Genomic DNA, 24,107 nt, shown 5'->3' with positions numbered 1-24,107 from the left:
ATTCTTTAACAATATTCCTATCATTGGAAGCCGTCTTCGATAGCATGACCCACTTTCTATCCCCCACATTCGGAGATCCGTCCAAGGTTGATCTTGAGGACCCCCTGGCACGAAGCCCCTACTACGTATGCTCATATTGCCAGAAGATCCCGTGGGCAGATCTCCCAGGGGAGGACGAACCGGCATTTCCGCACCAGCCCAGCCTGGCAGCCCTGAAGCAGTCGGTGAATCATTGTATGCTTTGCGAGTTCATCGCGGAGGCGGCAGCGGAAGTTCGGACCAGTGTCCGAGTCAAACATGGCGGCGGCAGTCGAGGGGGTCATATTGTCTTTGATCCCAGGGGGAAGCTAGCCGACGGAAGAGCTGTGATGCGACACTTCCAATACGGCGACTTGCCGGGCGACGTCGTGGGCGAAACATCACCCCCGTCTGAGCCCAAGCCCGATCGTCCGGCATATCAGTTCAATGACGACAACACGGTACGCCCGTGGCTGTTTGGAAATTGGTGGGCATCTAATGAGGGCGTTGGCCCCCTACAACTGGTTGGGTTAGGAGTCCGGCTATCACGAACGCCTTTAATAGAGGATGCTGAAGGGAACGGGGAGGAGATTTACTACCCGGGCACTGAGAGTACCCGAGTCAATTTACATTTCCACGGGACATTTTTACGCATTCTCGCGGATGATGGTAGGTTGCCCCGCCCACGTTAATTGAAGCATGTATAAAAGACTCATGGTGTCTTGCGGGTACAAGATTCACCTCTCGCAAACGTAATTCCAGGCAGACTCAGAACGACGGATTTTGCTTCCGACCTAAGCATGCGTCGCCTGGAAGACAGACTCCAGCTCTGTAATCGGACGCATGGGGCGACCTGTGCACCATGGCGACTGTTGAACTCCAAGTTGCCCACGCGAGTCCTTGATGTTGGTGTAGATTCGAATGCATCGTGGATCAGACTGGTTGAGCCTGTCAATACGCGATCGCCGTATATAACTCTCAGTCATCGATGGGGAGACATGACGAACATCGTCATGACAACCACGTCGACCATACATGAATTCCGGAATGGGATCAATATGAACATGCTGCCCAAGGTCTTTGGGGACGCCGTGTTCACCTGCCGACGACTCCGAGTCCGCTACTTGTGGATTGATACATTATGCATCATTCAGGACGATAAGCTGGACTGGGAACGAGAGTCTGCGCGGATGGCGGATATCTACGCCAACTCATACTTGACAATTGCAGCGTCTAGCTCGCCACATACATGCTTCCCCGATTTTGAAACCCGTTTGGATGAGGTACACGTCCCGCCTGCTGCTATATCAATAGGGCTCCCCTCTATTGCAAATGCCGCACCCATGCTGGACACTAGGGGCAATCCATCGGGTCATATGTGGTTGAGGCGGAAGCGATTTGTTGCTTTCAGGATGCAGGGGGATCATGATGATGACAGCTGGCTCTACATCCACGTCGGCTGGACACCCTCATCCACTCGGAAAGACCCAAGACCCTACTTCATTGGCGGATTCGGCCGGCGATTTGATCCCCTTGATAATGAACAACTCAACTCGCGAGGGTGGACACTCCAGGAACGTCTGCTATCGTCACGAACCATCCACTATGCTACCGACCAAATGTACTGGGAATGCGAAAAGACATTCGTCTCCGAGGACGGATCTTTCTTTGATCCGACTATTTTTAGTCTCAATTCCCTTGTCGAGCGCCAATGTCTCCCAGCTTCAGAGCATGGCTTCCGTCAATGGGGCCACACCTCATATATCGAGGGGGACAGCCCCCAGATGGCGAACCTGGAAGGTCGGAGGCTAGGCGGATGGTTGGAGCACGTCCAGAAATACAGCCAGAGAGATCTCACGGTGTCTCGCGACAAACTGCCGGCATTATCGGGCCTGGCAGCCATTATTGCTGCTCGCACAGGCGACGAGTATTTGGCTGGTGTGTGGAGGGACCATGTACTGGAGGATCTTCACTGGAGAGTTTATCGCAGAGACGAGTTTCTTAACGGCATCAAGGTAATTAGAAGTGAAAGATCTTCATTCGCAGTAGTCGACGACAGCTTGTCGTCCTCCTACGGTGACAAGGTGTGGGATGTGGCGATTCCTCCCGCATCGCGAGGACCATCCTGGTCCTGGGCATCGATCGATGGCCGGATCAGGTTCGCGCCATTGGACTGTACGCGCATCAGGGCGTCTTTTATTTCTTGTCATATCAAGAATTCCATTCTGAATCGTTTTGGAACCGTCAAAAAGGGGTGGATGAGGCTTTTCGTGAGTATTCGGGTCTGCTGCATACTATTATCTGCACTAACCATACCCTATTAGGGACCCTTGTTGGAGATACACCAAAGCAAGCGAACGACTTGGGATAAAAAGGACCCTCTCGGTCTAGGAGTACTTTCGGAGGTTCGTCTAGACTCTGATGTTTCTCTAGGGGAGGCATTCTTCGATATACGCCCACAATTCCCTTGCTTTGCCTTTTTCCTCGACTCTTCGAATTGCTTGATCCTGCAAGAAACTGGAAGGCGAGATCATGAGTATACGAGGATTGGGATTGCCAAATTTCTGAGAACAAATACGCAGCGTAAACGACACCCGCTGCAGAGCTTGACAGCTGGTCCACATCCTCTCGATGAAGCCGAAACTGGCATATTCCCAAAAGCTCCCTGGGGCCCGATCACAGAATTATACCCACGCACAACGGTCACAATTATCTAGTGCACGGCCTCGAGCACTGTATGGTTCGGACAATAGTAGATGAGAAGATGGGAGGAATCGACACCATTAGTGTCGATGCCCGTCGCTAATCGACTAGCCGGGTTTTGGGGCACCGGGGACGAGGCTCATATTGAGGAGGAAGACCAGCAGGGATGTCGCGTCTATCAGTTGCCTTCGTATCTCGCAAATACCAATAAGTATATTGGGCAAGCGGGGAAAGTCTTCTATCCGAAGTGAACCGTAGAGTCCGTCTTGACATCTACGATACCAATTTTTTGACCTCATCCACATCACACAATATTCCACTTTCAAGACCTGTCAAATGACGAAATTCAATTACAGCGTGAATAATGGAGGGAGGACTGCCGAAAGAAACTGAATATATCTCATACTCCTCAAGGTATCCATGGGGTTCCAGCATCTTGATAATATGAGGGCATCAGCGACCTCCGCAGATATGATGACCGCTTTAAATGGCAAGGGTATGAAGAACGGCTAGTGAGATGATCTGGAAAGGAAGGTGCTTCAGGATCCGAAGAATGAAGCCATCTAGACACCAAAACGCTAGTCACACGTCCGTCGCGTGACCTTCATCGCTATCACCCCAGTCCCCATAGGGCAGCCGTCGAGGTGCTTGTAGATTTACCCTCGGAAGCCAGTAGTGAAAGGATTGAAGGAGCAAATACAGCATTAGCATCCCTCTCTGCTTCTTACCCTATACCTTTCTTTCAAATCCTTCTTAAGGAGTCCAGCCTATTCACCACCTGTGTTCAAAGTCATCATCCGCGATGGTGCGGCGTATACTGGTTACCTGTGGCCAAATCCAAAGTACTGTCTTTATATAGACTATACTACTCTCCGGCAGCAGTATTAAGATTTGGGACAAGCTCGAGCACTCTACACTATCACCCAACGCCTTGCTGGAGACCATCATATCTCCCTCCAACATTTAACCCCCACTCGTTCATCGCGGACGTGCACCATTACCTTCCACATCATCAGGGTCTGCTCCTCCGGAGCCAGATGCAGAGGATCAAAAGTGTCTGCGGTAGTAACCACATCTGAGCTGCTCTCTGACAACGACACAATGATTCGAAAGAACCAGGAGTGGATTCAGACCTCTGCCAATTACTCCATTGTTTAACTAGATAGAAATACGGTTGTATGCATACAACAAAGTTCCATGTGGAGATCATGTCCTAGCGAGAGCAAGCCCGGCTACGGTTGGTGGCATATAGAGAGATACTACATTTTCTGAGATGATGTGAACAAACAGCCATGTCCCGTATCAATCCTCCACCTTTTCCAAAGTTTCTGGGTTATGTGCAACCCTTTTTCCCCGCTGGTCATGAAACAGTACCTTTTGCATGATTTAGCGAGCCCGTCGGGAAGGTAAGAGATCTACATACCTTGGGCGGGTGTTTTACTCCCTCCTTTTCAGCTTCTTCTTCAGTTCTGACAATTTTCTCAACCTTCCATTTTGTATCGTTAGATTACTCTCCAGGTGTGGCAGTTTTAGATATACTGAAGTATCGTACCTCGCCTTCATGCCGGCCTCCGCGTATTTTGGTGAAAACATGGTCTCCAGGAGATATTCTCTCCCCATGCTTATCGTTGATTTCGTCCATTTTAGATTGTACCTAACAGCTGTATGTGCCCGCAGCCGTTGGCGTTCGCGATATGTCTAATATATCGTCATTACCATGACATCAAATCCGGCCATCGCCACCACCAAACGTATCACGCGCGTCACGTCATGATGCGGTAACCGTTAAATTCTAGTGTCCTGATAACTTGATTATTACAAGTATGACTTTGCTACGGTAGCCAGGAGTGATGAACAGGGCAGATTATATATATGTCTCTGTTTGCTAGACATGTAAGAAATGGCACAGGGTATGGTACGACCCCGTCTTCCAGTCCTCATAGTCCTCATCCACCAGAAGCGAGCTACTGCCATATTCCTTCCCACAATGTAAGTGATCGGGATGAGTTACTCTCAGTTTGACTACTGTGCCTAGGGTTCCTGGGCCAATCCCGGTCACTCTGGATTGGGATAACTTCTCCAGGTGGCGAATACGCTACTTTGCAAAGCAGAGAAATACTGTATCAGTAAGCAAAGAGGGTTTAGATATAGGCAGACAGCTTTTTGTAATATAATCGACTGAATGGCAAATTAATACAGGGACTCACTGTCTCTGTGGCCTGCCATGTATGGAGATCTTCACTGGTTATCAAGTTCCCTTCATATAGCCAAAAATTAGGATGATTAATACAGTTGCCCGGATAGTCCAGTGGTAGGATTCGCGCTTCGGGATACATATATCAAGAACTGTGCGAGGTCCCCGGTTCGAACCCGGGTTCGGGCCTGTATTTTTCCCCTTTTTCTCTTTTCCCTTTTCATTCTTTTATCAATATACCGTGCGAGGCAAATCTTCGGACAACTGCCCGGATAGTCCAGTGGTAGGATTCGCGCTTCGGGAAAGTATCTGGAAATGTGCGAGGTCCCCGGTTCGATCCCGGGTTCGGGCCTTTTTTATTTGTTTGATCTCTCTGTTTTTCCTTAATATGGTTTTTCCTCCATCTTTTTTGATTCGATTGATGCTCCAAATTTTTTTGGTGAGAAAATCTGGCTTTCTATTAGGTTAAGTCGCATCAGTTGCCTGGATAGATATGGCTATTTTTGGGAGTCTCACTAGTATCTAACTGGTACACTGACTTTACTAGATCGATCAAGTCTAACTTAACAAGTAACGGCGTCGTGGGGGTCCTCCAAATGCCTAATGAGACCAATCCTCGCAGGCAATCCTTTTGCAAGTTACGGACAGTGTAACGCCGCACACATCACCCTCAGGTTGCCAGCGAGCATGGATACTGGCCACATCGCATCCTTCTTGTGCTTCTGCACGGGTCAAACTTTGACAGGGCTCAAGGCAATGCAGTTGTGCGTGTAGAAATAGACAGGCTGTGAGATACCCTGAGGAATGGCTTTGGTCAATGAGCCTACAATACCAAACCGCCTTGGCCTTGTGGTAATGTATACAACTCTTTCCCCTCTCCATCTAGTGGAAAAAATTAGTAGGCCTCATAGAGTTCTCTGACTAGAACTGAAGTTGAGGATGATGTATCTATGAGATGCCTTATATGCGTACTGCAAAAGCTAACCATGATCCAAGATTACTCCTTTGGGGGGCTCTTGCCCATGCGTATGGAGGTCGCTAGCCGGGTGATTTATTCTCTCGGCTTTAAAGCAACCCCCCAGATAGAAGTTACTCCTCGATACGTAGGTAGTGGTATGACGGCATGCTTTTCGAATTGACTCCAGGTATGCGGTCCATCGCGTTCCGCACTAATAGAGCCTGATACAACTATGCCATCATCCTGTTGGGCTTTCGTCGGTGTGCCAGAGATTAAACGTGGGCACTGACCCCATTACACAAGGTGGACGCGTCGCCAACGAGATATAGCGGTCTTGAAGCCGAACGATTAGGCAAATTTTGATTTGCTGGGCGCGGATGGTAGTGCCATCTACTATTCGCAACACAATATCGTAAATAAGCTTTATCGTTCCCAAAGATATCGATAGATAGTCGATATACGAAGGGAGTATGCAGCCATGACTGGCATAGAAAAAGAAAAAAAAAAAGTAACGGCCCGAGCCGCGGATCGAACGCGGGACCTCTCGCATATATGCTAAGGGTGAACCCTAAGCGAGAATCATACTGGAGCGGAGTTAGTAAAGAGTCGGAATGTTAATTCGAAGCGAGATATAACGTACCCACTAGACCACCCGGGCTATTGATGACGCAATGAAATCTGTAGGCCATGATGAGAGGGCATAGGGGTTAACTATAATGCGCAAAAAGTAATGGCCCGAGCCGCGGATCGAACGCGGGACCTCTCGCATATTTGCTAAGGGTGAACCCTAAGCGAGAATCATACTGATGTTGAGTTAGTTGACAATCCGGAAGATGAAAGGATTGGTTAAGATGCTTACCCACTAGACCACCCGGGCAATTGATGATTATCTGCGTCATTAATTCACTATATGTTGCAGGCGTAGCGTGGAAGCTAAGTTATGGCTTCAGCTCTCCGGGCGCTGCTCGCACAGCCGACTTTGTTTGCATTTGCGAGCGCTGGCCGCCGTTGAGTTACTAGGCGATGAGCTGACATACTTCGCGAACCGTGAGGAGGGTGTTGCAATAGGACCGCAGGAGGGAAAGTTCAGAGGTAAATCGGCCCATGTATGTATCTGGATGTGGTGTATGTAGTTCATCCCGAATATAATTGTCGGCAGGCCAATGTTAGGGATATCAACGAAGTAATGTATTCATACAACTAAGAATACTGGTCGTCCACATCGCCATGCTAGACCGACATGCCAGTGGGACTTCGGTCCCAAATGTGTTCAGGCAGCGCGGAGGATCCGTATCCAGAGAATGAGGACACCTTTGGTCCCCTTATAAGTCATTTGTTCGGTGGTCTCGTCGGGAATGTCAGCCCATCCAGAATAGGTGGGCTGTTCAAGACGCTGAGTGGCACGGCGATACTCGTGCCTGCGACGGCCTGGTACGGCAATTCGAGGAACTGAAGCTGGAAGAGGTACATCAGGACATCGGATTTATCGCTGGTGATGGGCACGAGGCAGAAGCGATCTCACTGCGGCTCGCCATTAGTATTTCCCTCTTAGTATATATGTCATCGGGTATCGTTGCCTTACGTTTAGTGCCGCCCCTTTCGTGTTAGGGGAATTAACAATAGACTATTCCTTGCCCGTTCCCGACTTAACAAAGATGGCCAACTTCGAAAGGAACGCCTCCCGTGGGGTTTATCAGTTATAGCCTTATACGCAGTCTTTCTTGTCATCAACAAAGTACAATTCTATGGCGACTTCAGTAAAGTTCAGCTGGAGGTATTAGACCTTGTTATCAAAGGGTCGGTTGGATACAGGAGGCTCACTTTGCCCCTATGAGCGTGAGTGGCACTGATGACTAGGGAGTGCTCCAGTGGTTCTGGAGTTCCAAATCTTGTCTCGAGGACTTTCGACGTTATGTTCGTAGACAATCGGTCATTGTCCTCGATTGACTCCAGTCTTCTTATAGAAGTCCCCTACCGAGTCAGGCGTCTTGGTGAACGACTCCTTAACTCCCGTTGAATCTTGGTCTTCGCAAACCCAGTGATTGGCCAATCCTTCGACCTCCCCAGCGGTCTAAGTGTGTCCATGATGCAGGCCGTCTTGCGGGAACTCCCGATTTGGGTGGAACTGATCTGGATCTGTGGCTCTATATGATCACTTATGGTGATCCCAGCTCGACAGGCGTATCATCAGTATTTTGAAGCTCCCATTAGAAGGAGTAGGCTAGGTAGATGAAGTAACCAGGGTGGACACCCACTCTTGGAGGGGTTTCTGGCCTTTACTAAGCCGCACAGGCCCCAAACAGGGTTCATAAGCGGAGTCGTTCTGCATGGCTGGGCTTCGTTCGTCACCTTTCTCACGAAACTAGTTCAGTCAATTCGGCCCGAAATTACTAATAGCCCGGGTGGTCTAGTGGGTAAGCATCTCAACCAATCCTTTCATCTTCCGGATTGTCAACTAACTCAACATCAGTATGATTCTCGCTTAGGGTTCACCCTTAGCAAATATGCGAGAGGTCCCGCGTTCGATCCGCGGCTCGGGCCATTACTTTTTTGCCTACCAGCCCTTGCTATCAAGAAAGGCCTTTTTGGAGTCAAAAGCCACCGTGGAGGGCGGAAAGGGCACTTACAGGATACCTGCGCCGCCAAGAATGAATGACATTAGACTTGTATGCCACTAAATTTGCTACTATCCACTTCGTAGTAACTTTTTCTGATATCGCAACCCGCGGGGGATGGTGCTTATTTAGGGTAGGTTATTTTTGCTCCCTATAATAGACTTGATAGTTAAGTACAGACATATTAAGCTCGGAAATTTTCTTTCTGTCCTGTTTGGCCTGTTCTAGCTTAGCTTGGTCCTGTTCTTCATTTGGGCTGTATGGAATTAATTATTGCTACCGTAGGTGTTTTATACGCTTCCTACTGTATATAGATACTCCAGTCTCGAGTAAGATAATTACCGTTCGTCCGTTACTGGGAGCTTAATGGATCTTTTAAGGGTAGAAGCTCTTTTGTGATTGACCTGTCAGACCACTTATCTCCTAAGGGTGCTCTCTTTTTATTTATCGAAAGTAGGGGTATAACCCTCCCAGATCGTGTTATTCGTAATTATCGTAAGGTTGTCGGTTCTGGTGGTTATCTTTTACTAGGTACGTTCAGGCCCTTCCTATATTACTTCTTTCTTGCGTGGTAGTTAAGTACGTTTTGCAATGAAGTGCGCGGTGGTCTCAATCATCTTATTATATATTAGTCTCGGCTCGCGTTATAATCTTATTGCGCTTATTAGGCGTCTTTTACTTCTCGGCATCACCCTACTAGAGTAGAGATATCGCGTTATTTCGGTTTGTTGGTCCTTTAGACTATGCTATTCCGTGTTTCTTGCTCTGTTTTCGCTACGTTTCTCAAAATATCGATTTTGTCGTTGGCTTTTGGCATAGTTAGACGCAAAGGGCTAAGGTTGCTACTGTAGAAAACGACCGCGCTCATGCCATTGATGAGACTGATATGGGGCCTCTTCGAGCCTTCCTCTGTCCGGGGAAGACATAACCAGTTCATGAGAGGGTAATGAGAGCTCCGCTCGTGCATACCACCTGAAGCTACACAGGAAATGGCACATGGGTGCCATGCGAAATATATATATACCGCATCTCGGAACAAGAGAACCACAAAAGGGATCCTGTCCATCTGGCATCTGTGGCAGAGTCGAGAACACGATTCCTGGAAGACTCTTGTAAGCCTAGGATTATAGAAGAAACAAAGTTAATATAGAGATAAGAGTATATGATAGATTACCCAAAGAGAGAAGGCGGAAGCGGTTCAATAGATAATTTTCAAGTAACAATGAAGAGCTGGGCCATAACGCTGACTCACCAGACACTTTAAGAATGAAACAATCAACAATTAGCCCGGGTGGTCTAGTGGGTAAGCATCTCAACCAATCCTTTCATCTTCCGGATTGTCAACTAACTCAACATCAGTATGATTCTCGCTTAGGGTTCACCCTTAGCAAATATGCGAGAGGTCCCGCGTTCGATCCGCGGCTCGGGCCATTACTTTTTTCTTTTTCTAATTTTCATTTTTGTCACTGTCCCATCAGGAAAATGAAGTTATGAACCAACACCCATAATGATTGTGCCTGTACTTTGATACTATGGCGCACACCAGTCTAAGGCTTTAACTACCACGAAATGGGAAACTATATTCGCTGTACGTTGGATCCGCCGAACGCCCATGCGGGGAAATTGTCGATCGCCATTCAGGAATCACAGGCAACGCTCACTACTCTCTCTCTTCCTTCCACCACTGCATTTCTGTCGTCTTTTTTACAGAATTTCACTGTTTTGATCACGACTCGTCTGCGAGCAGCTGTCCGTTGACTGTCAATCGCCATGCGCCTCTCCGGGGTGCTCCTTTCACCCCTGATCCTCCTCGCTTTCTTCCTCGGCTATGCCTCTCTGGTCTCCGCCAAAGTCGGCCCCTCCTGTTTGAAAGTTGTTCTCGCCCTGGCTGGCCGGCCGAGCGAACTCTTTGAGAAATTTCAGCGCGAGATTTGCGACAAAGGATGTCAACCGACGGTACCGCACTGGGACCTCTGGACGCGGAACAACACGTTTGTCCCGGCGGTGCGCAACATGATGAAACGACTGAATGCACCGCGGGAAGAAGAAACCATGTTGAAATTGGGTGACGATGCGGCAGACATCATCAAGAGGCACTGTGGGCCGATGCTGCAGGGTCGAGACATCTGCTCGGACGGGGAGACGCTGGCGGCGTTTGGGAATTGTTTCAAGAAGAACTGGCTCCGAGCGGCGATGAAGAACCTGCCATCTTTACTGCCTCTGGCGTCGGAGGAGGTATGTCGAGAGCAGTATGAATGGTTGCAGAAGGATCAACTATGGGAGGAAATCATCCCGAATAATATGCGGGAGTATGCGCGGGTATGTCATACGTTGGGACAGGGGGTGATGGTGCAGGAGGGGATGGTATATGATCGGATGATGCCATTGTAATCAAATGGAATAATTGAATGAATGTATGTATAATTTAAGTTTATGTTTATGTTATGTTATTGTTGTTGTTGTTGTAACATATCCAATGTGGTCGGAGAGACCGCGGAGGATCACGAGACTCGCCAGTTCCCCATCCATCAACTTCTCATCTTCTCTCCAACTTCCCCGTCTCCCACTTCACTTCCTGCTTCACCACTACCTACTACTACTCCCCGCCATGATACCACTGTCCATCCACTAATCGCACCCATGGCGTCCGTGACGCCCCTCTGCTCCGCGCGGTCCTCCACCGTCGCAACCCCTCTCCGACATCTCCGACATCACCGACCTCTATTTCGTCCGCTCGGATTCCCCCGACATGTCCATGGAGGCCAGTTTCAGCCCTTCGTGCCTCCATCGCCCAGCTCGCTGGGCAAGCCGACTCCAGCAAAGACCTACCACCGCACCCGTAAATGGTTGCGCCGACTGGTGTACCTCTCGCTAGCCACCGGCGTGGTCTACACCGTCGACTCCCAATTCTACGCCTCTTCGCTCACCCGCACGGCGCGAACCTTCTCTCTCGGTCTCCTCGTCGCCCTAGACTACAAAATCAACTTCCGTCCGAATCCCCCCCTAGCCAGCTCCATCACCGCCGTGCACACCCGCAACGCCGAACGTCTCTCGGACCTCCTCCGCCAGAATGGCGGACTTTACCTGAAGATCGGCCAGGCGATCGCCATGCAGTCAGCTATCTTGCCGCCGGAGTTCCAGAAGATGTTCTCGCGCATGTTCGACGACGCCCCACAGAATGACTGGAAAGACGTTGAACGGGTCATCCGCGAGGACTTTGGCCAGTCGCCCGAGGAGGTCTTTGGCGTGTCGTTCAGCGGCGACCCGGGCAAGGGCGTCATGGAGCGGCGGGCCCGTGCCAGCGCCAGCGTCGCGCAGGTGCACTGGGCCCGGCTCGCCGACGGCCGCGAAGTCGCCATCAAGATCCAGAAGCGCGAGATCGCGCAGCAGATCCAGTGGGACCTTTGGGCATTCAAGGTGGTCACCTGGGTCTACAGCAAGGTCTTCGACATCCCGTTCTACTCGCTCGTGCCCTACATCAACGAGCGCCTCTACCTCGAGACCGACTTCCAGAACGAGGCCCAGAACTCCGAGACTATGAGCCGCCTCGTCGCCGGCGAGTCCCGCCTCCGCGGCCGCGTCTACATCCCCCGTGTCTACCACGACCTTAGCTCGCGCCGCGTCATGACCGCCGAGTGGATCGAGGGCGTGCGCCTCTGGGACAAGGATGGCATCACGCGCGACTGGCGCGGCGGCTGGCGCCAGGGCAGTCCCGGCTGTCACGGCACGCCGCTCGACCCGCCGGCCAGCAACGCCGGCCGCAAAGGCGACGGGAGCGACCTCGCCGCCTTCGTCCGCCGCAACCCCAACCTCGCCAAGATCAAACCCGAGCGCGACCATTGGCGCGGCTTCACCGGGCGCGGCGGGCTGGGCCTGTCTCTCAAGGAAGTCATGACAACGATGGTGGACCTATTCTCGGCGCAGATGTTCCTGTGGGGGTTCGTGCACTGCGACCCGCACCCCGGCAACATCTTCGTGCGGCGGCAGCCGTCCGGGCAGCCGGAGCTGGTGCTGATCGACCACGGGCTGTACATCCACATGGAGCCGGCCTTCCGGCACGAGTACGCGCGGTTCTGGAAGTCGCTGCTGACGTTCGACAACGCCACGCTGGGCGACATCGTGCGCGGCTGGGGCGTCACCAACCCGGACATCTTCGCGTCGGTGACGCTGATGCGTCCGTACCAGGGCGGCGACCGCTCCACGCAGCAACACCTCGAGGGTCTCAGCAAGACCGAGCTCGCCCAGCGCCACTACGAGATGCAGCAGGCCGCGCGCCGCGGCGTGCGTGAGATCCTCGGCGACGAGTCCAAGTGGCCCAAGCAGCTCATCTTCCTCGGCCGCAACCTGCGCATCGTCCAGGCCAACAACCAATTCCTGGGCTCGCCCGTCAACCGCGTCAAGATCACGGGGACGTGGGCGTCGCGCGCGCTGGTCGAGTCGCCGGACCTGCCGCTCGCCGAGAAGATCCGCAACTTCGGCCGCCATCTCCTCTTCCGCTTCGTGCTGTTCTCCAGCGACCTGTTCTTTTATTTCACCAAGGTGCGCCAGTTCCTGCGGCTCGGCGGCGGCATGGAAGACGCCATTGAGGCGCAGATGCAGACCATGGCGAAGGATATGGGCGTTGAGCTGAACCAGAACGTGTTCGAGGGGTAGTCCGTGTACAGTGATATAGAGCAACAGTAGATCTCGACTCTATATACGTATTCTCTCGCATTGAAGACATTCTCAGCTGGAATTTTTTTTTTCATTCATCATGCATGCCATGGATTCGTAAACATCAAACTCGCTAACCGACACGCTACATAAACAAGAAAAAGAAAACAACAGATGCATATGCTAGACATCATCACTCCCACCCCGAATACCCAGGCGGCTTCCACTCCTGTCCGGGATACGCAGTACTCGACATGGTGATCTCGTCGCTCGAATCGTCATCCGCACGCACAGGCAGCTCAACCGGCGACTCGGACGCGTTGACAGAGCGGCCCTGACCACGGGTCGGATGTTCATAGCGCGACGGCTGCGGCTGGTGCCCGCCGTCCCCGGACGTCTGCGACGCCGACGCGCGCTTCTCATCAACCACGGGCATCATCGCCGGCGGCGGCGGCGGATGGTTCTCCGCGTCCTCCTCGTAGGTGGGCAGTCGATCGCCCGCGACGGCGGGGGCCACCAGCGGCGCGCCGTTGGTGGTGTGACGTCGCCAGGTCGCGAGGGTGCCAGAGTCCGGGTCGTCGTCTTCGTCGGGCAGCGTCAGTTTCCACGGGCTCTCCTGGTCGCCGATGCGGCTGGTGCGCGGGTTCGAGGAGCGGAAGGTGCCCAGGATGTGGGCGGGATCGGTGATGTCGGTACTGGGGATATGACGTTCTTCGGGACGCGGGGCGAAGGTCTTGGGGCTGCGCGAGCGGAGGTGCAGGTCCTGGGCGTAGGTGCGTTCTTCGCTACGGCCGCGAGAGGGAGGCGTGCGCGGCACCGGCGAGGGGATCGGGGATGCTAGACGGGGGTGTTGCTGCTGTTGTTGGGGGTATGGAGGGCCGCTGGCGTAGGGATGATGGAGCGGAGGACTCCTCGGCGGTGGGGAGAGACTGCTGGCGGTGCTTCCGCTTCCGCCGCTTCGCCCGCTGCCGCTATGGCGGGGGATGGTTTCGGCGCTGGGCGGCTGGGCTAGATGGATATCGCCGTCTTGGGATCCCCTGAACCGGGAGAAGGACTCTGGGGCGAAGTAGCCTCCCGGCGGAGGAAGCTGGCCTTGGAAGGAGGGGTTGCCAAGGGAGGAGTTGGGTCTCGGGTTTCCAGGCGAGGAGTGACGGGGAGGACGGCCTGGAGTAGTGGGTTGCGACGAGGGCAGATGTAGGCGGTCCATTGATCTATGAGCCCTGTGACTCTGGGAAAGATCAGTTCCGGAGGGTGGTTGTTGTAGCTGTTGCTCGCTGCTGCGGCCATGTTGTCGGCCAAACAGCCCCTGAGGAGGTGAAACGACGTTAGTTTGGAATGTCAGCACGGGGCTGCGGCTGAAAGACGTACACTCAGCCGATCCAGAGGCTTTCTATGGCCAGGATCAGCGGCGGTACTTTGGCTGGAGGGACGACGGATTCTGCCAACAAGCTTGTCCATGGTGGAGCGACGGTTGGACTCCTGCTGAGAGGCTGCGGGGACGGCAAAGGGGGAGTCATTGTTCGGTGTTGAGCGACGTTGTTCCGCCTCTTTGCTGCCCTGGTCGTCGTCGTCGTCCATGACGGGGGTGGAATGAATGGCTGACGGAGGGACGTCTTGGTCACTACAAGGGGGTGGAGGGGAAGAAGTCATGTGATCATCAATGTATATACCACTCCTTTGGGTAAAGTCATAATATTATAAGACGGTCTCGTCGACAGGCATCACAGTAACAGCGCCCAATAGTCATGCGGGAAGGCTTACCTGAAGCCCTGAGTGAAGGCGTCCAGGGCCTGCAGGAGTCAAAAGAGTTGGAATACGAGCACCCATGTCATACCGGCAGCCCCCGCCGTATTTATTCATTTGAGCCGCAAACTCTCGACGGACGTCGAGGGAAACCTCATCGAGATGGGCGATCCAGTCCCAGAGCTCGGGTCATCTCCTGCTCCAAGTCCTGCACATATTCGGGTCGGTCGTCGTTGGGTCTTGTGTGTCGGTGGCGTTGATGTACCCCTGGCACCCCCTTTCGCTGGATATCAAAACGCTCCTCTCTTCTGCTCTCGTGTTGGCCATGCTTCATCAAGGGAAGGCTCCGTCGTCGGTCGGCGGTTCCCAAGCCGGTCAGGTCTACGGCGGAGGAGAATTCAAACGCAGATCGTCGTATGTTTCTGCGATATCCTAGTGTTGTTTGGAACCCCTACAGTAGCACCGCATTAGAGGCGACTGACACATGAAAAGACAAAGCGATGGCAGGAAGTAGAACAGCAGAGATAATTGATGCATCGCATTCTGAATATGTTCAATTAAAACAGTGGTATCAAGACATGAACAAGAAAGGAAACAAGCAATCCACAAGGACGGCGATGGTCAAACATATCTAACTTCCATCGCGTCCTTGCACTAATTAAGCATAACTTCCATGATAGGAGATCAAGGTTCTACCTTTTCATTGCCTCCCTTAAATTTACTGCGGCCCTTCGCAAAGAGACCCTTGGCAGCTTCTCCGGCTCGTCCTCCCAAGACGCCGGCCGTATGGAGCAGGTCCTTTCCACGTTGCTCCACCTGTTGTTTGTTCATCATCGACCCAAGAGGCGCCGACGGCCGTCTGACATGACCGGAACCGGATGGGGACCCATCCGGATGTGATGCGCCAAAGTTCCCAAGAGACGGCAATTTGGGGAACTTGCCCCGTGATACAGTGGGCTTGGGTGCAGCACCTGCCAGACTCCAGCTTTGTTCCACAACGTCCGTGTGCTCGGGATGAGCGTGAACGGTAACCTGGATCCAGTGATTCAGACCGGTATTGATTGATGCAAATTGATCCCTCGTCTCATTGAACGCCTGCACGCGGTTCTCCGAGGTCTTCATCTCAAGAATGTTACGGAAGCTTAACAGGCTAGTTTCGATGGAGGGGGGTGCCGTAGGCGCTGGAACGGTGGTCTGATAGTCTGTGTCGGCCGACCGGCCCTCGGGTAGAGGAGAGGAATCTTTCATAGGCTCAGGATGCACCACTTCCGGGAGCCGATCTGAGGAAATGCTGTTGGAATCCATAGCGGACGGCGGAATGATGGTTAACTTCGGCTTCTCAAGCGCAGGTGGACGTTCCACCTCTCCCGGTTCTTTCTCATCACCCCCCGGGGGCGGGGAACCTATAGGGAATTGCCCAGGCATTGGCGCACCGGGAGGGGACTGGACACCAGGGACGGGCGTCGCCTCGTCAGAGGATGATGATTCCCAGGAAAACCGTCTTTTGATTTTTGGTCTGTTTTCACTCTCTGGCTCGATAGATGCCGGAGCCGGCTGCTTTTCAATTGATTGTGGTTGCTCCTGGTTGGCAGGTTCGGGATGTTCACTCCAATATCTTTCGTATTCGCTTGGGACGAGACTATCTTGTCGGCCTGTTGGGGGCCTGGAGTGGTCTTGATCAGGCTCGTCTGACGGGGTGTTCTCCCTGCTCAAGGAGCGTATGATCTCCTTTCGGAGTCGGTCACTCTCCGTATCTTGCGGCGAGTCGTCCGTGCTCAACGACGGAATGATGATAGGGACACCTTGATTGTCGCGGGTCTCACCAGGCAGTTGCGTATTGATGTGGAGGGGTGACGGTCGATCCCCCCCCTGAAGATTTGTGGGAGACTGTGCTGGAGTTGAGAATCGATCTGGCTGGTGAGGATGGTCCCCAGACGAGTCAGCGGGGGTATTGATGGCCACTTCCGCCAATGCAGACGATGGCACGGCGTCGTTGTTGGTAACGACCGGTTGCCTCGAAGGACTATTTCCCGGACTCGGAACGCTCAGATCACGACGATGTCCGAACCGGAAATCTTTAGGAGGGGAGGTGCTTTCAGGTTCTTCCACAATGGTTGGAGTCTTGTCTTCAGAGGTAAAAGCACGACTCCCAATGATGGGGCTGATGGCCGAAGTGCTACCGCTATTGGACCGTTCGACACTATCCACCGAGGTGCTTGGAGTCTCCGGAACATCGAAGGCGTGGTGGACGACCGACCTGTATCCGAAAGACGGGTTGTGTTGCAATTGGTGTCCCTGCTCAGATTCAGAAGTCTGGTCCTTCTGATCGCTAGAGGATGACCCAGTGAAGAAATCGGCACCGAATCCAGATAGGCGTTTGACGTCAGGCAATCCGGGAGCCGAAGAATCGTGCTGAACCGTTAAATTCTCCGGCAGTTTCTCCTGAGTGGGAGTTGCATCCGCAGCAGCACTCAGGGATTGGTGGGGTAAGTGATCGCCGCTCATTTCTCGTTCTGACGGATAGGACTTGGACGCGCCTTCAGTCGTGGCGGAGGGACCCACAGCGGTTGGGATCTCACTAGGACGCTCCGATCCTGAAGGTGCGTCCGGCCCTGATTGTTGCTCCTGCATCCGTCGATAGATGTCGGCAGGGCGTACGATGGGCATTGTGCTGCTGGGCGTGCCTCGCACCGAACGGTCAGCGGACTGATCCCGACTCTCTGAGCCGCTGTTTACCCCCAGAGTAGCTACGTGGTCCATGGATCGAGAGCGATCCATAGCAGTAGACGGGGGTCTGGGAGCATTTCGGGCTGATGTACTAGGGATATCGCCGGTACTCTGGTTCGCAATCGGTGGAGGCTGCGGTACGGGGGGTGTTGGGTCGTCATCATACTCATCCCACTCGTCCTCGCCCCAATCATTTCCATCGTATGAGTACTTTTTGGCTTCGACCCAACGCTTCGTCTTCGCGCGGTTCACGTTTGGCCGGAAGGAGATGGGCGTTTCGCCGCGAGGTTGGGGGGACAAAGGACTGTTGGTATTGGGGGAGGAACTATTATCAAACCGGCAGTCGGTCAGTGAACAACCATCATGAAGGCTGGCATCAGGAGGCTTACAGGTTGAGCTCAGGCTCATACGGGCGGTTGAACTGGCGAGCCATCACTATAGCGGACTCGGTGGGATGCACGAGATAGATAACATTAATGATAGTGTCGGTGACCGGGTGGGATATCCGCCAAGAATTGATATCCAATGTGATATTTCGAGTAGATTACCGCGGCCAGCGCCAATCTGGTACCAGATGAGTTCGTAAGGCTCGGTGGAGATGACGTGGATGGAGGGGGTGGGAAGACGGCCGACTCAGCCACGCAAAACAGGGATTGTGACGTGTCCCGGGAGAGCGAAGGAGAGGGAATGTCCCTGGGAACAATCCGGATGCCTGGAGAGAAGCGAAGAATGGGATGCTGTTGCAGAAGAGAGACAACGCGAGGTGGAGGCCGTTGCTATTCTGGGACGTTCATTATGCACTGAGTCAGCGCCGCCTGACGTAATTTTATGCATCATCACGTGCATTCACTGCCGCCTTTCCCTTTTCGGCCTCGAACGTCTGCGGCGACTTTGGTTGATCCCGTCCATTCATTCATTCCCCCTGTTACTTCTCCTCATGGTCCCTGGATCGCAACGACGGACGACATGACTTTCTCCTGGACGCTCTAATCTCGACTCATCGACTCTGCGCACTGTCCACTCGTCTCCTTCAGCCCCGTCATCTCCCAACAACTCCACGAACGGCCACGTTGCCTCCTTATCGATAAATCAACAAACCTTCCGAATCAACGTACGACAAGTCCACCGAATCCTACACCCAGATATCCGCCGAAATAGCGCCAAACATGACAGGACCGTCGATTCAAGATCGCACGGTCGAGTTCCGTGCCATTCTGGGCCAAGCCCAGAAGCGTATGGCGTCATCCAAAGTGGGATCCCAGCGCCAGGCACTGTTGTCCGATGCGCAACGGAAACGTGCCGATGGTGCCGACCAAGGTCCGAGGAGACGATCGGAATTTGCTCGAAGAGCCGCTGAAATTGGTCGGGGTATCACTGCGACGACAGCCAAGTTGCAGCGACTGGCTGAATGTGAGTGGGATAAGATCAGCAGTTGTAGCGATTGGACTCTCTGACTTGCTGTGATTAGTGGCGAAACGCAAGACACTATTCGACGACAGACCGGTTGAGATCTCGGAGTTGACCTACGTTATCAAGCAAGACCTGGCGTCGCTGAACCAACAGATTGCCGGTCTCCAGCAGCTGACGCTCTCTCAACATCCGAAATCGGGTCGGTCCAAGGCTGACCAAGAGGGTGAGCATAATGATAATGTACGTGCTGGATTAAAGTCCGAATTGGGTCATGTGAAGAATCGCTGATGACTTCTAGGTTGTGGTGATGCTGCAAGGGAAATTGGCGGATGTCGGCGCAAACTTCAAGGAGGTCCTTGAGGTGCGCACAAAGAACATTCAGGCGTCGCGGTCAAGGACGGAGAACTTCGTCTCCTCGGTATCCTCCAAGTCACAGTCTGCCCTAGACACCCAACGGTCCGACTCTCCATTGTACAACCCTTCTGGACGGAGGACCCCTCAGCCTGGTGGTTCGTCGGATCTTCTGACCTTGGAACCTTCGAATCCTTCCCCGCTCGGACAATCATCCATGCATTCCGACCAGCAACTCCTGATAATGGAGGAGGCTCAGAATAGCAACTCGTATATCCAAGCTCGAGGCGAGGCAATCGACGCAATCGAGCGGACGATCAGCGAACTCGGAGGTATCTTCGGTCAACTCGCGCAGATGGTTAGCGAACAGTCCGAGATGATCCAGCGGATAGACGCAAACACCGAAGACGTGGTGGAAAACGTGCAAGGCGCGCATCGCGAACTGTTGAAATATTGGACACGGGTTTCTGGTAACCGGTGGCTAATTGCCAAGATGTTTGGCGTTCTAATGGTATGTGTAGAGGGATCTACTCTTTGTTGCCTGGCACTAACACGTGGTAGATTTTCTTCCTTCTCTGGGTGTTGATATCGGGATAGAAACACCCTTTCGCTTCTCTAGTAATGTATTAATATCGGCATTTTTCGCTCTGCTGTGCTCGAGCGAATTCTGCATACCTTCAGTGGATTTCATCAACTGTCTTTCTTTTGCTATGTTGGCGTGGCTAGATCTTTCTGTTCTGACCATCTAGGTATATCCCCTCCGGGAGTGCTTTTTTGACTACCTGAAGTAAATACTTGGATTCCATTCAGAGACAAAACGGAGGTTCTCTGTTTTGCACGAATTTCCTTACCTTTTTCCTCGTTCTCCTACAATAGATAGTGGAACATTGAGAAATTCAATGTGATGATTCATAAATACCTGCCTTACACTAATCGACTTCTTCGCTCCACGTATGAGTCATCTATGAGCTGCAAAGCGAATCTTTTCGCTGTTTTTGCCGGTACTTCAATTCCCCGAACATCGCCAATGTATCAGCCATCATCATTGCACAGCCCACACCGCAGGACAACAGCAGACCCATGCAGGATGGGCACCGCGTCCCCGCAGCGGTGTGGGATAGCGCCCCTGCGGCTCAACTCCCTCCTTGCAGCCTCGAACCAAATGGCGTTCAGGCCCGGCGGCGTGGAGGCACCCCCGGTTTCGGCATTTGAGGCTAGATACTCGCCCCAGTCACTGCGCATGCGCCACATGAATTCCATCCGGTTCGTCCACGTAGGCAGCGTCGTGTGGGAATGATTCGTGGGGCCTTCTCTAGCGGCCTGGTCTGCTGCTGCGGCCGTGAAGAAGTCCAGGATTCGTTCCAAGGTAGAGGTGGTGAGAAGCAGACTGAGCCAGTGCTCGGTGGAGGAAGAGGGGATTTCGGGGGCCATCATGCGGCGAACAGTGGAGCAGAGAAGGTGCATGCAATGATGCGTGGAAAGGAGGATGTGGGTGGATGTGAAAGGGGGTTGCTGGAGGATGGATTTTTGGGTCTCGAGGGATGGAAGAGTTGATGAAGCGGATGCTATAGTCTCGAGGAAGAAAATGAGATATGCCCTGATTCGAGTCTGGTTAATTTGGGTCGAGCTAGGTTACGACCATGATGAAGGCTTACATTGGAGACAGCAATCTAGATTGTAGCTGGTCAATTCCTTTACTGTATACCAGCTCCTTTTCGGTCTTGGAGGATGCCCATAGTGGTTTGGCGAGAGGGTCTGTCTGGAGATGTTGCAGAACCACATACTCAGCCAGAAAATATGATAGTCGGATACATGTTCTCCAACAGCGGGTTAGGTCCGCCATGTACCCGAACGAGTAGTCCGGCTGGTCATCTGTGCTGTTATTGTTCGTGTACTGCGGAGGGGGAGGAGGAAAGAGATCTGCGATGAAAGCTAGGTCATCACCAGGCGAGGTACTTATTTCATTCTGTGCATCCTCGATGAATCTGTTTTGTAGCCTCCGGTTATGGAGATAGGCTTGGGCAATGGCGGGTTCATGTTCCCGGATCCTCTGATGCAGTAGGCGGCCTGACAGCATAAGACGATAAATGTCGCTCAGCTCGCATTTTGCTAAGATCTTGACTAGAATGCTAGTCGGGAGTCTTGCCCAGATGGGTTGTTCCTGATAAATCGGACTCCTATTGCCATGTCAGATCTTGATGGCGATTATGCGAGGGGTGCAGGCGTACGTGGCAGCCTTCCGATGTATTGAAATGGACTTTCGGGCACGTCGAACGAAGCTATGAACCTTTTCACGGACGGGAGTCATGATGCATCTCCTCCCCCTCCATGCATTGTCGCTGTGGAACCGGATTGAATCAAGAGGGCTTATTGATATGAAGGTGAAACATGCTTATTCAGCTGACCCAGGTACGCACCAAATTAACCCAACTAGGAAATTGTAGCTTGGCCGCAGATACGACAGGATTATGAGATCAGTGGTCGGCCGTAGGAAGTCAGTCCCATGTCTTGTTGAATAATGCTTATGGATAAAACAATTTAGATGAAACAGAGCGACGGACCCAAGCGAAAGCCAACAGCCAATGAAAGTTGTATAGCTTTTTGGTCGACCACTATATTGTGTAGCCTTGGGAATCAATCGCAATGAAGCTGTTGGTACATTGCTGACTATATACCCCACAGTATCTCGAGGCGTCAACTGTTACTCTGGCAGATCTGTCATAACCCATAACTAATAGGTATTTTGTAGCTGTCAAATGGATGCATCTAAGGAGTAACTAAAACTAAGTACTTGAACGTGAGTCGAACAGGTGATTTTTTTTTTAACACATACTCAACAAACTCCACTTGCTCCCGTAGAGAAGCACATAGTCGGCGTCGGACTACTCAACCCATCCATGGCAAAGTTCCGGCTTGGACTCGCAACGACTTTCGCATAGAGCGCGGCATGGATGTCCTCCCTACTCCGGTCCTTCCACACAGGGTAGCCAGCCTGGCTGAGAGGGAACAGAACCAGATTCTCAGGGCGAGTCATAAAAGAATTCACATCAGGGGGTGGCGTAGCTGTGATAATATCAAGTTCCTTTGCAATTTGGCGACAATAAGTGGTGAGTGGGAGGTCATTGACATCCTGACCGAAAGGGTTCTCTATCTCGCTACCAATGGCAAGCAGTCCAATGATGATATACGCGGCAACTATGAGACCCATTTTTAGAGATAGATCTCCCAGAACTGGATATTATGGCAAGCTTACCTATAGAGGCGGGGATGGTAATCCAGTGCAAGAAGCTATAAAGCTGGAAGGGGAGAAGCGCAACATATATCCAGGAAATTTGCGCTATGGCAATGCTATACGCCGCGGGTAGAGGAGTGTCTAGGACCCGCTCCGTGCCGGTCAATATATCAGTTAAGGTAGATATCATGTTCACTGCCCAACTTGATTAGATATAACACCATCTCTGGTAGTTTTACCTACTTGCTTGGCCCTGATATTGAGCTGTAGAGAGTGTCCCATTCATCACGCATGAATGGATATAGGCTGAGAAGTGGTTAATTATTTCTAATGGAAGATGGCCTAACGGTTTCTTAGACCGTTTAACCAACTTGCGCGGGTTGGACTTGGCAAATGGTAAACCTAGATATTCTCCGATAGACTTCCAAGTGGGTTTCGGCTGGGGATCCGTGATACTGCGATCATGGGCGTCATGAGCAAAGGTATCGAGATGGCCGATAAGGCCAGCCAAGTCCTCGTATGCGATATCAGGTTCAAAGCGCAGCTTATGTTTTAAAGCGACTGCAAAAGCTAGAATGAGGTTGATAGCAGACCTATGACACAGATGAGCTATTGATGTAGAACTTTGATGGTTTTCGCGTACAATTTTCTCAAAAGATCCTCATTTCCGTTCTCTCCTTTTCGCTCGTCAATATGGACCCAGATAATGCGGGCCAAATTGCGCGAGGTCAGGACAAGCTGAGCCCAGTACTTGCGTCCATCCGCCCATCTGGATATATGTTAAGTATAACTAGTAAAAACATTGATCGTACTTCTAAGCATGCCTCAGAGAGGCCATTACCTTTCATACGCGGTTGAACCGCGGAACGACAATGACAGTCCTACCACAAAACCCAGCACGGTAAGGAGGATATTGTTGATACCGACTTCGCCATATTGGAGTATTCCGTTAACTAAAGAAAGTGAACCGTCTTGTGCCTATGAGACTCACGGTCATGATAAAAATGAGAAATGCAAGTAATAAGCGTCGCCCAGCCCCCAACCAGTACCAACGGCATAATCATCTGGGGCATTATACTCCCCTGGAGTCTCATGATAATTGGCCATTTTGAGTGCCTGGTCATGTTACGAGGCCCATGCTATGTATCGATTATGCCACGCAGATTAGCTTTACTTGTTTTATCGTCCTCGCCAGGTTCGTCCAGGGTAACACATACAAAATACCGCTCTAGTTCACTCCTATCTTTTCCATGAAACTGTGACTCCCGCGAATCGACCAGGTGCTCTTTAAATGTAGGCCATCGCGAGGGTTGCTGCATAAAATCCCACTCTTTCGAGTCATGAGGGGGCGTTGGATCGTGGTTATCATAATGATGCGGTATATCACTTGTAACAGAGCCACTTCGCTCACCCATGGTCGGTGCTACGAAGATGAAATCAGTAAAAGGAGAGAAATCAAGCCTGTAGTTTGTTGATATACAAGTAAGCCAGGAGCAGAAATAG

The 24,107-nt window shown here is 52.1% G+C and overlaps 8 protein-coding genes and 3 non-coding genes across 11 annotated transcripts; 5 read left to right on the top strand and 6 right to left on the bottom strand.

Annotated features, from left to right (window-relative positions):
- Positions 1-236: 236 nt before the first annotated feature.
- Positions 237-2,389, top strand: BDV59DRAFT_190538 (HET domain-containing protein; the record flags this gene model as incomplete). The annotated part of the gene is made up of 3 exons (XM_073691764.1): positions 237-687; positions 754-2,292; positions 2,343-2,389. 3 exons carry the CDS (start codon positions 237-239, stop codon positions 2,387-2,389), a joined length of 2,037 nt encoding a protein of 678 aa, XP_073552345.1.
- Positions 2,390-3,928: 1,539 nt separating this feature from the next.
- Positions 3,929-4,405, bottom strand: BDV59DRAFT_168018 (DUF2945 domain-containing protein). The gene is made up of 3 exons (XM_073688012.1): positions 4,274-4,405; positions 4,145-4,207; positions 3,929-4,095 (listed from the first exon to the last, which is right to left on the bottom strand). The coding sequence occupies exons 1-3, from the start codon at positions 4,361-4,363 to the stop codon at positions 4,024-4,026; spliced, it is 225 nt and encodes a 74-aa protein (XP_073552344.1). The 5' UTR covers positions 4,364-4,405; the 3' UTR covers positions 3,929-4,023.
- A 610-nt stretch (positions 4,406-5,015) lies between these two features.
- On the top strand, positions 5,016-5,104 carry BDV59DRAFT_t31. Its single transcript has one exon. It is a non-coding gene; the product is annotated as a tRNA-Pro (tRNA).
- Positions 5,105-5,181: 77 nt separating this feature from the next.
- BDV59DRAFT_t32 lies at positions 5,182-5,267 on the top strand. Its single transcript has one exon. It is a non-coding gene; the product is annotated as a tRNA-Pro (tRNA).
- A 1,119-nt stretch (positions 5,268-6,386) lies between these two features.
- Positions 6,387-6,531, bottom strand: BDV59DRAFT_t24. The gene has a single exon. It is a non-coding gene; the product is annotated as a tRNA-Ser (tRNA).
- Positions 6,532-10,258: 3,727 nt separating this feature from the next.
- BDV59DRAFT_190537 (ABC1 kinase family protein) lies at positions 10,259-13,141 on the top strand (the record flags this gene model as incomplete). Its single annotated transcript, XM_073691763.1, has 2 exons — positions 10,259-10,807; positions 11,255-13,141. 2 exons carry the CDS (start codon positions 10,259-10,261, stop codon positions 13,139-13,141), a joined length of 2,436 nt encoding a protein of 811 aa, XP_073552343.1.
- A 193-nt stretch (positions 13,142-13,334) lies between these two features.
- On the bottom strand, positions 13,335-14,719 carry BDV59DRAFT_197863 (uncharacterized protein; the record flags this gene model as incomplete). Its single annotated transcript, XM_073693025.1, has 2 exons — positions 13,335-14,447; positions 14,510-14,719. 2 exons carry the CDS (start codon positions 14,717-14,719, stop codon positions 13,335-13,337), a joined length of 1,323 nt encoding a protein of 440 aa, XP_073552342.1.
- A 742-nt stretch (positions 14,720-15,461) lies between these two features.
- BDV59DRAFT_46402 (uncharacterized protein) lies at positions 15,462-18,144 on the bottom strand. The gene is made up of 2 exons (XM_073696450.1): positions 18,001-18,144; positions 15,462-17,936 (listed from the first exon to the last, which is right to left on the bottom strand). Exons 1-2 carry the CDS (start codon positions 18,042-18,044, stop codon positions 15,569-15,571), a joined length of 2,412 nt encoding a protein of 803 aa, XP_073552341.1. The 5' UTR covers positions 18,045-18,144; the 3' UTR covers positions 15,462-15,568.
- A 535-nt stretch (positions 18,145-18,679) lies between these two features.
- Positions 18,680-20,123, top strand: BDV59DRAFT_46414 (t-SNARE syntaxin). Its single transcript, XM_073696451.1, has 4 exons — positions 18,680-19,021; positions 19,080-19,261; positions 19,320-19,883; positions 19,934-20,123. Exons 1-4 carry the CDS (start codon positions 18,778-18,780, stop codon positions 19,967-19,969), a joined length of 1,026 nt encoding a protein of 341 aa, XP_073552340.1. The 5' UTR covers positions 18,680-18,777; the 3' UTR covers positions 19,970-20,123.
- Positions 20,124-20,144: 21 nt separating this feature from the next.
- On the bottom strand, positions 20,145-21,714 carry BDV59DRAFT_46389 (uncharacterized protein). The gene is made up of 4 exons (XM_073696449.1): positions 21,601-21,714; positions 21,028-21,549; positions 20,224-20,969; positions 20,145-20,150 (listed from the first exon to the last, which is right to left on the bottom strand). Exons 1-3 carry the CDS (start codon positions 21,678-21,680, stop codon positions 20,405-20,407), a joined length of 1,167 nt encoding a protein of 388 aa, XP_073552339.1. The 5' UTR covers positions 21,681-21,714; the 3' UTR covers positions 20,145-20,150; positions 20,224-20,404.
- Positions 21,715-22,205: 491 nt separating this feature from the next.
- Positions 22,206-22,580, bottom strand: BDV59DRAFT_197859 (uncharacterized protein; the record flags this gene model as incomplete). The annotated part of the gene is made up of 1 exon (XM_073693024.1): positions 22,206-22,580. One exon carries the CDS (start codon positions 22,578-22,580, stop codon positions 22,206-22,208), a length of 375 nt encoding a protein of 124 aa, XP_073552338.1.
- Between the last annotated feature and the right edge of the window lie 1,527 nt (positions 22,581-24,107).

This window comes from Aspergillus ambiguus (assembly GCF_047715705.1).
Source record: "Aspergillus ambiguus strain CBS 117.58 unplaced genomic scaffold BDV59scaffold_2, whole genome shotgun sequence".
Taxonomy (NCBI): Eukaryota; Fungi; Ascomycota; class Eurotiomycetes; order Eurotiales; family Aspergillaceae; genus Aspergillus; species Aspergillus ambiguus.
Note: the sequence above shows the minus strand (reverse complement) of the source record. Positions and strands in the feature narration are given on the sequence as shown.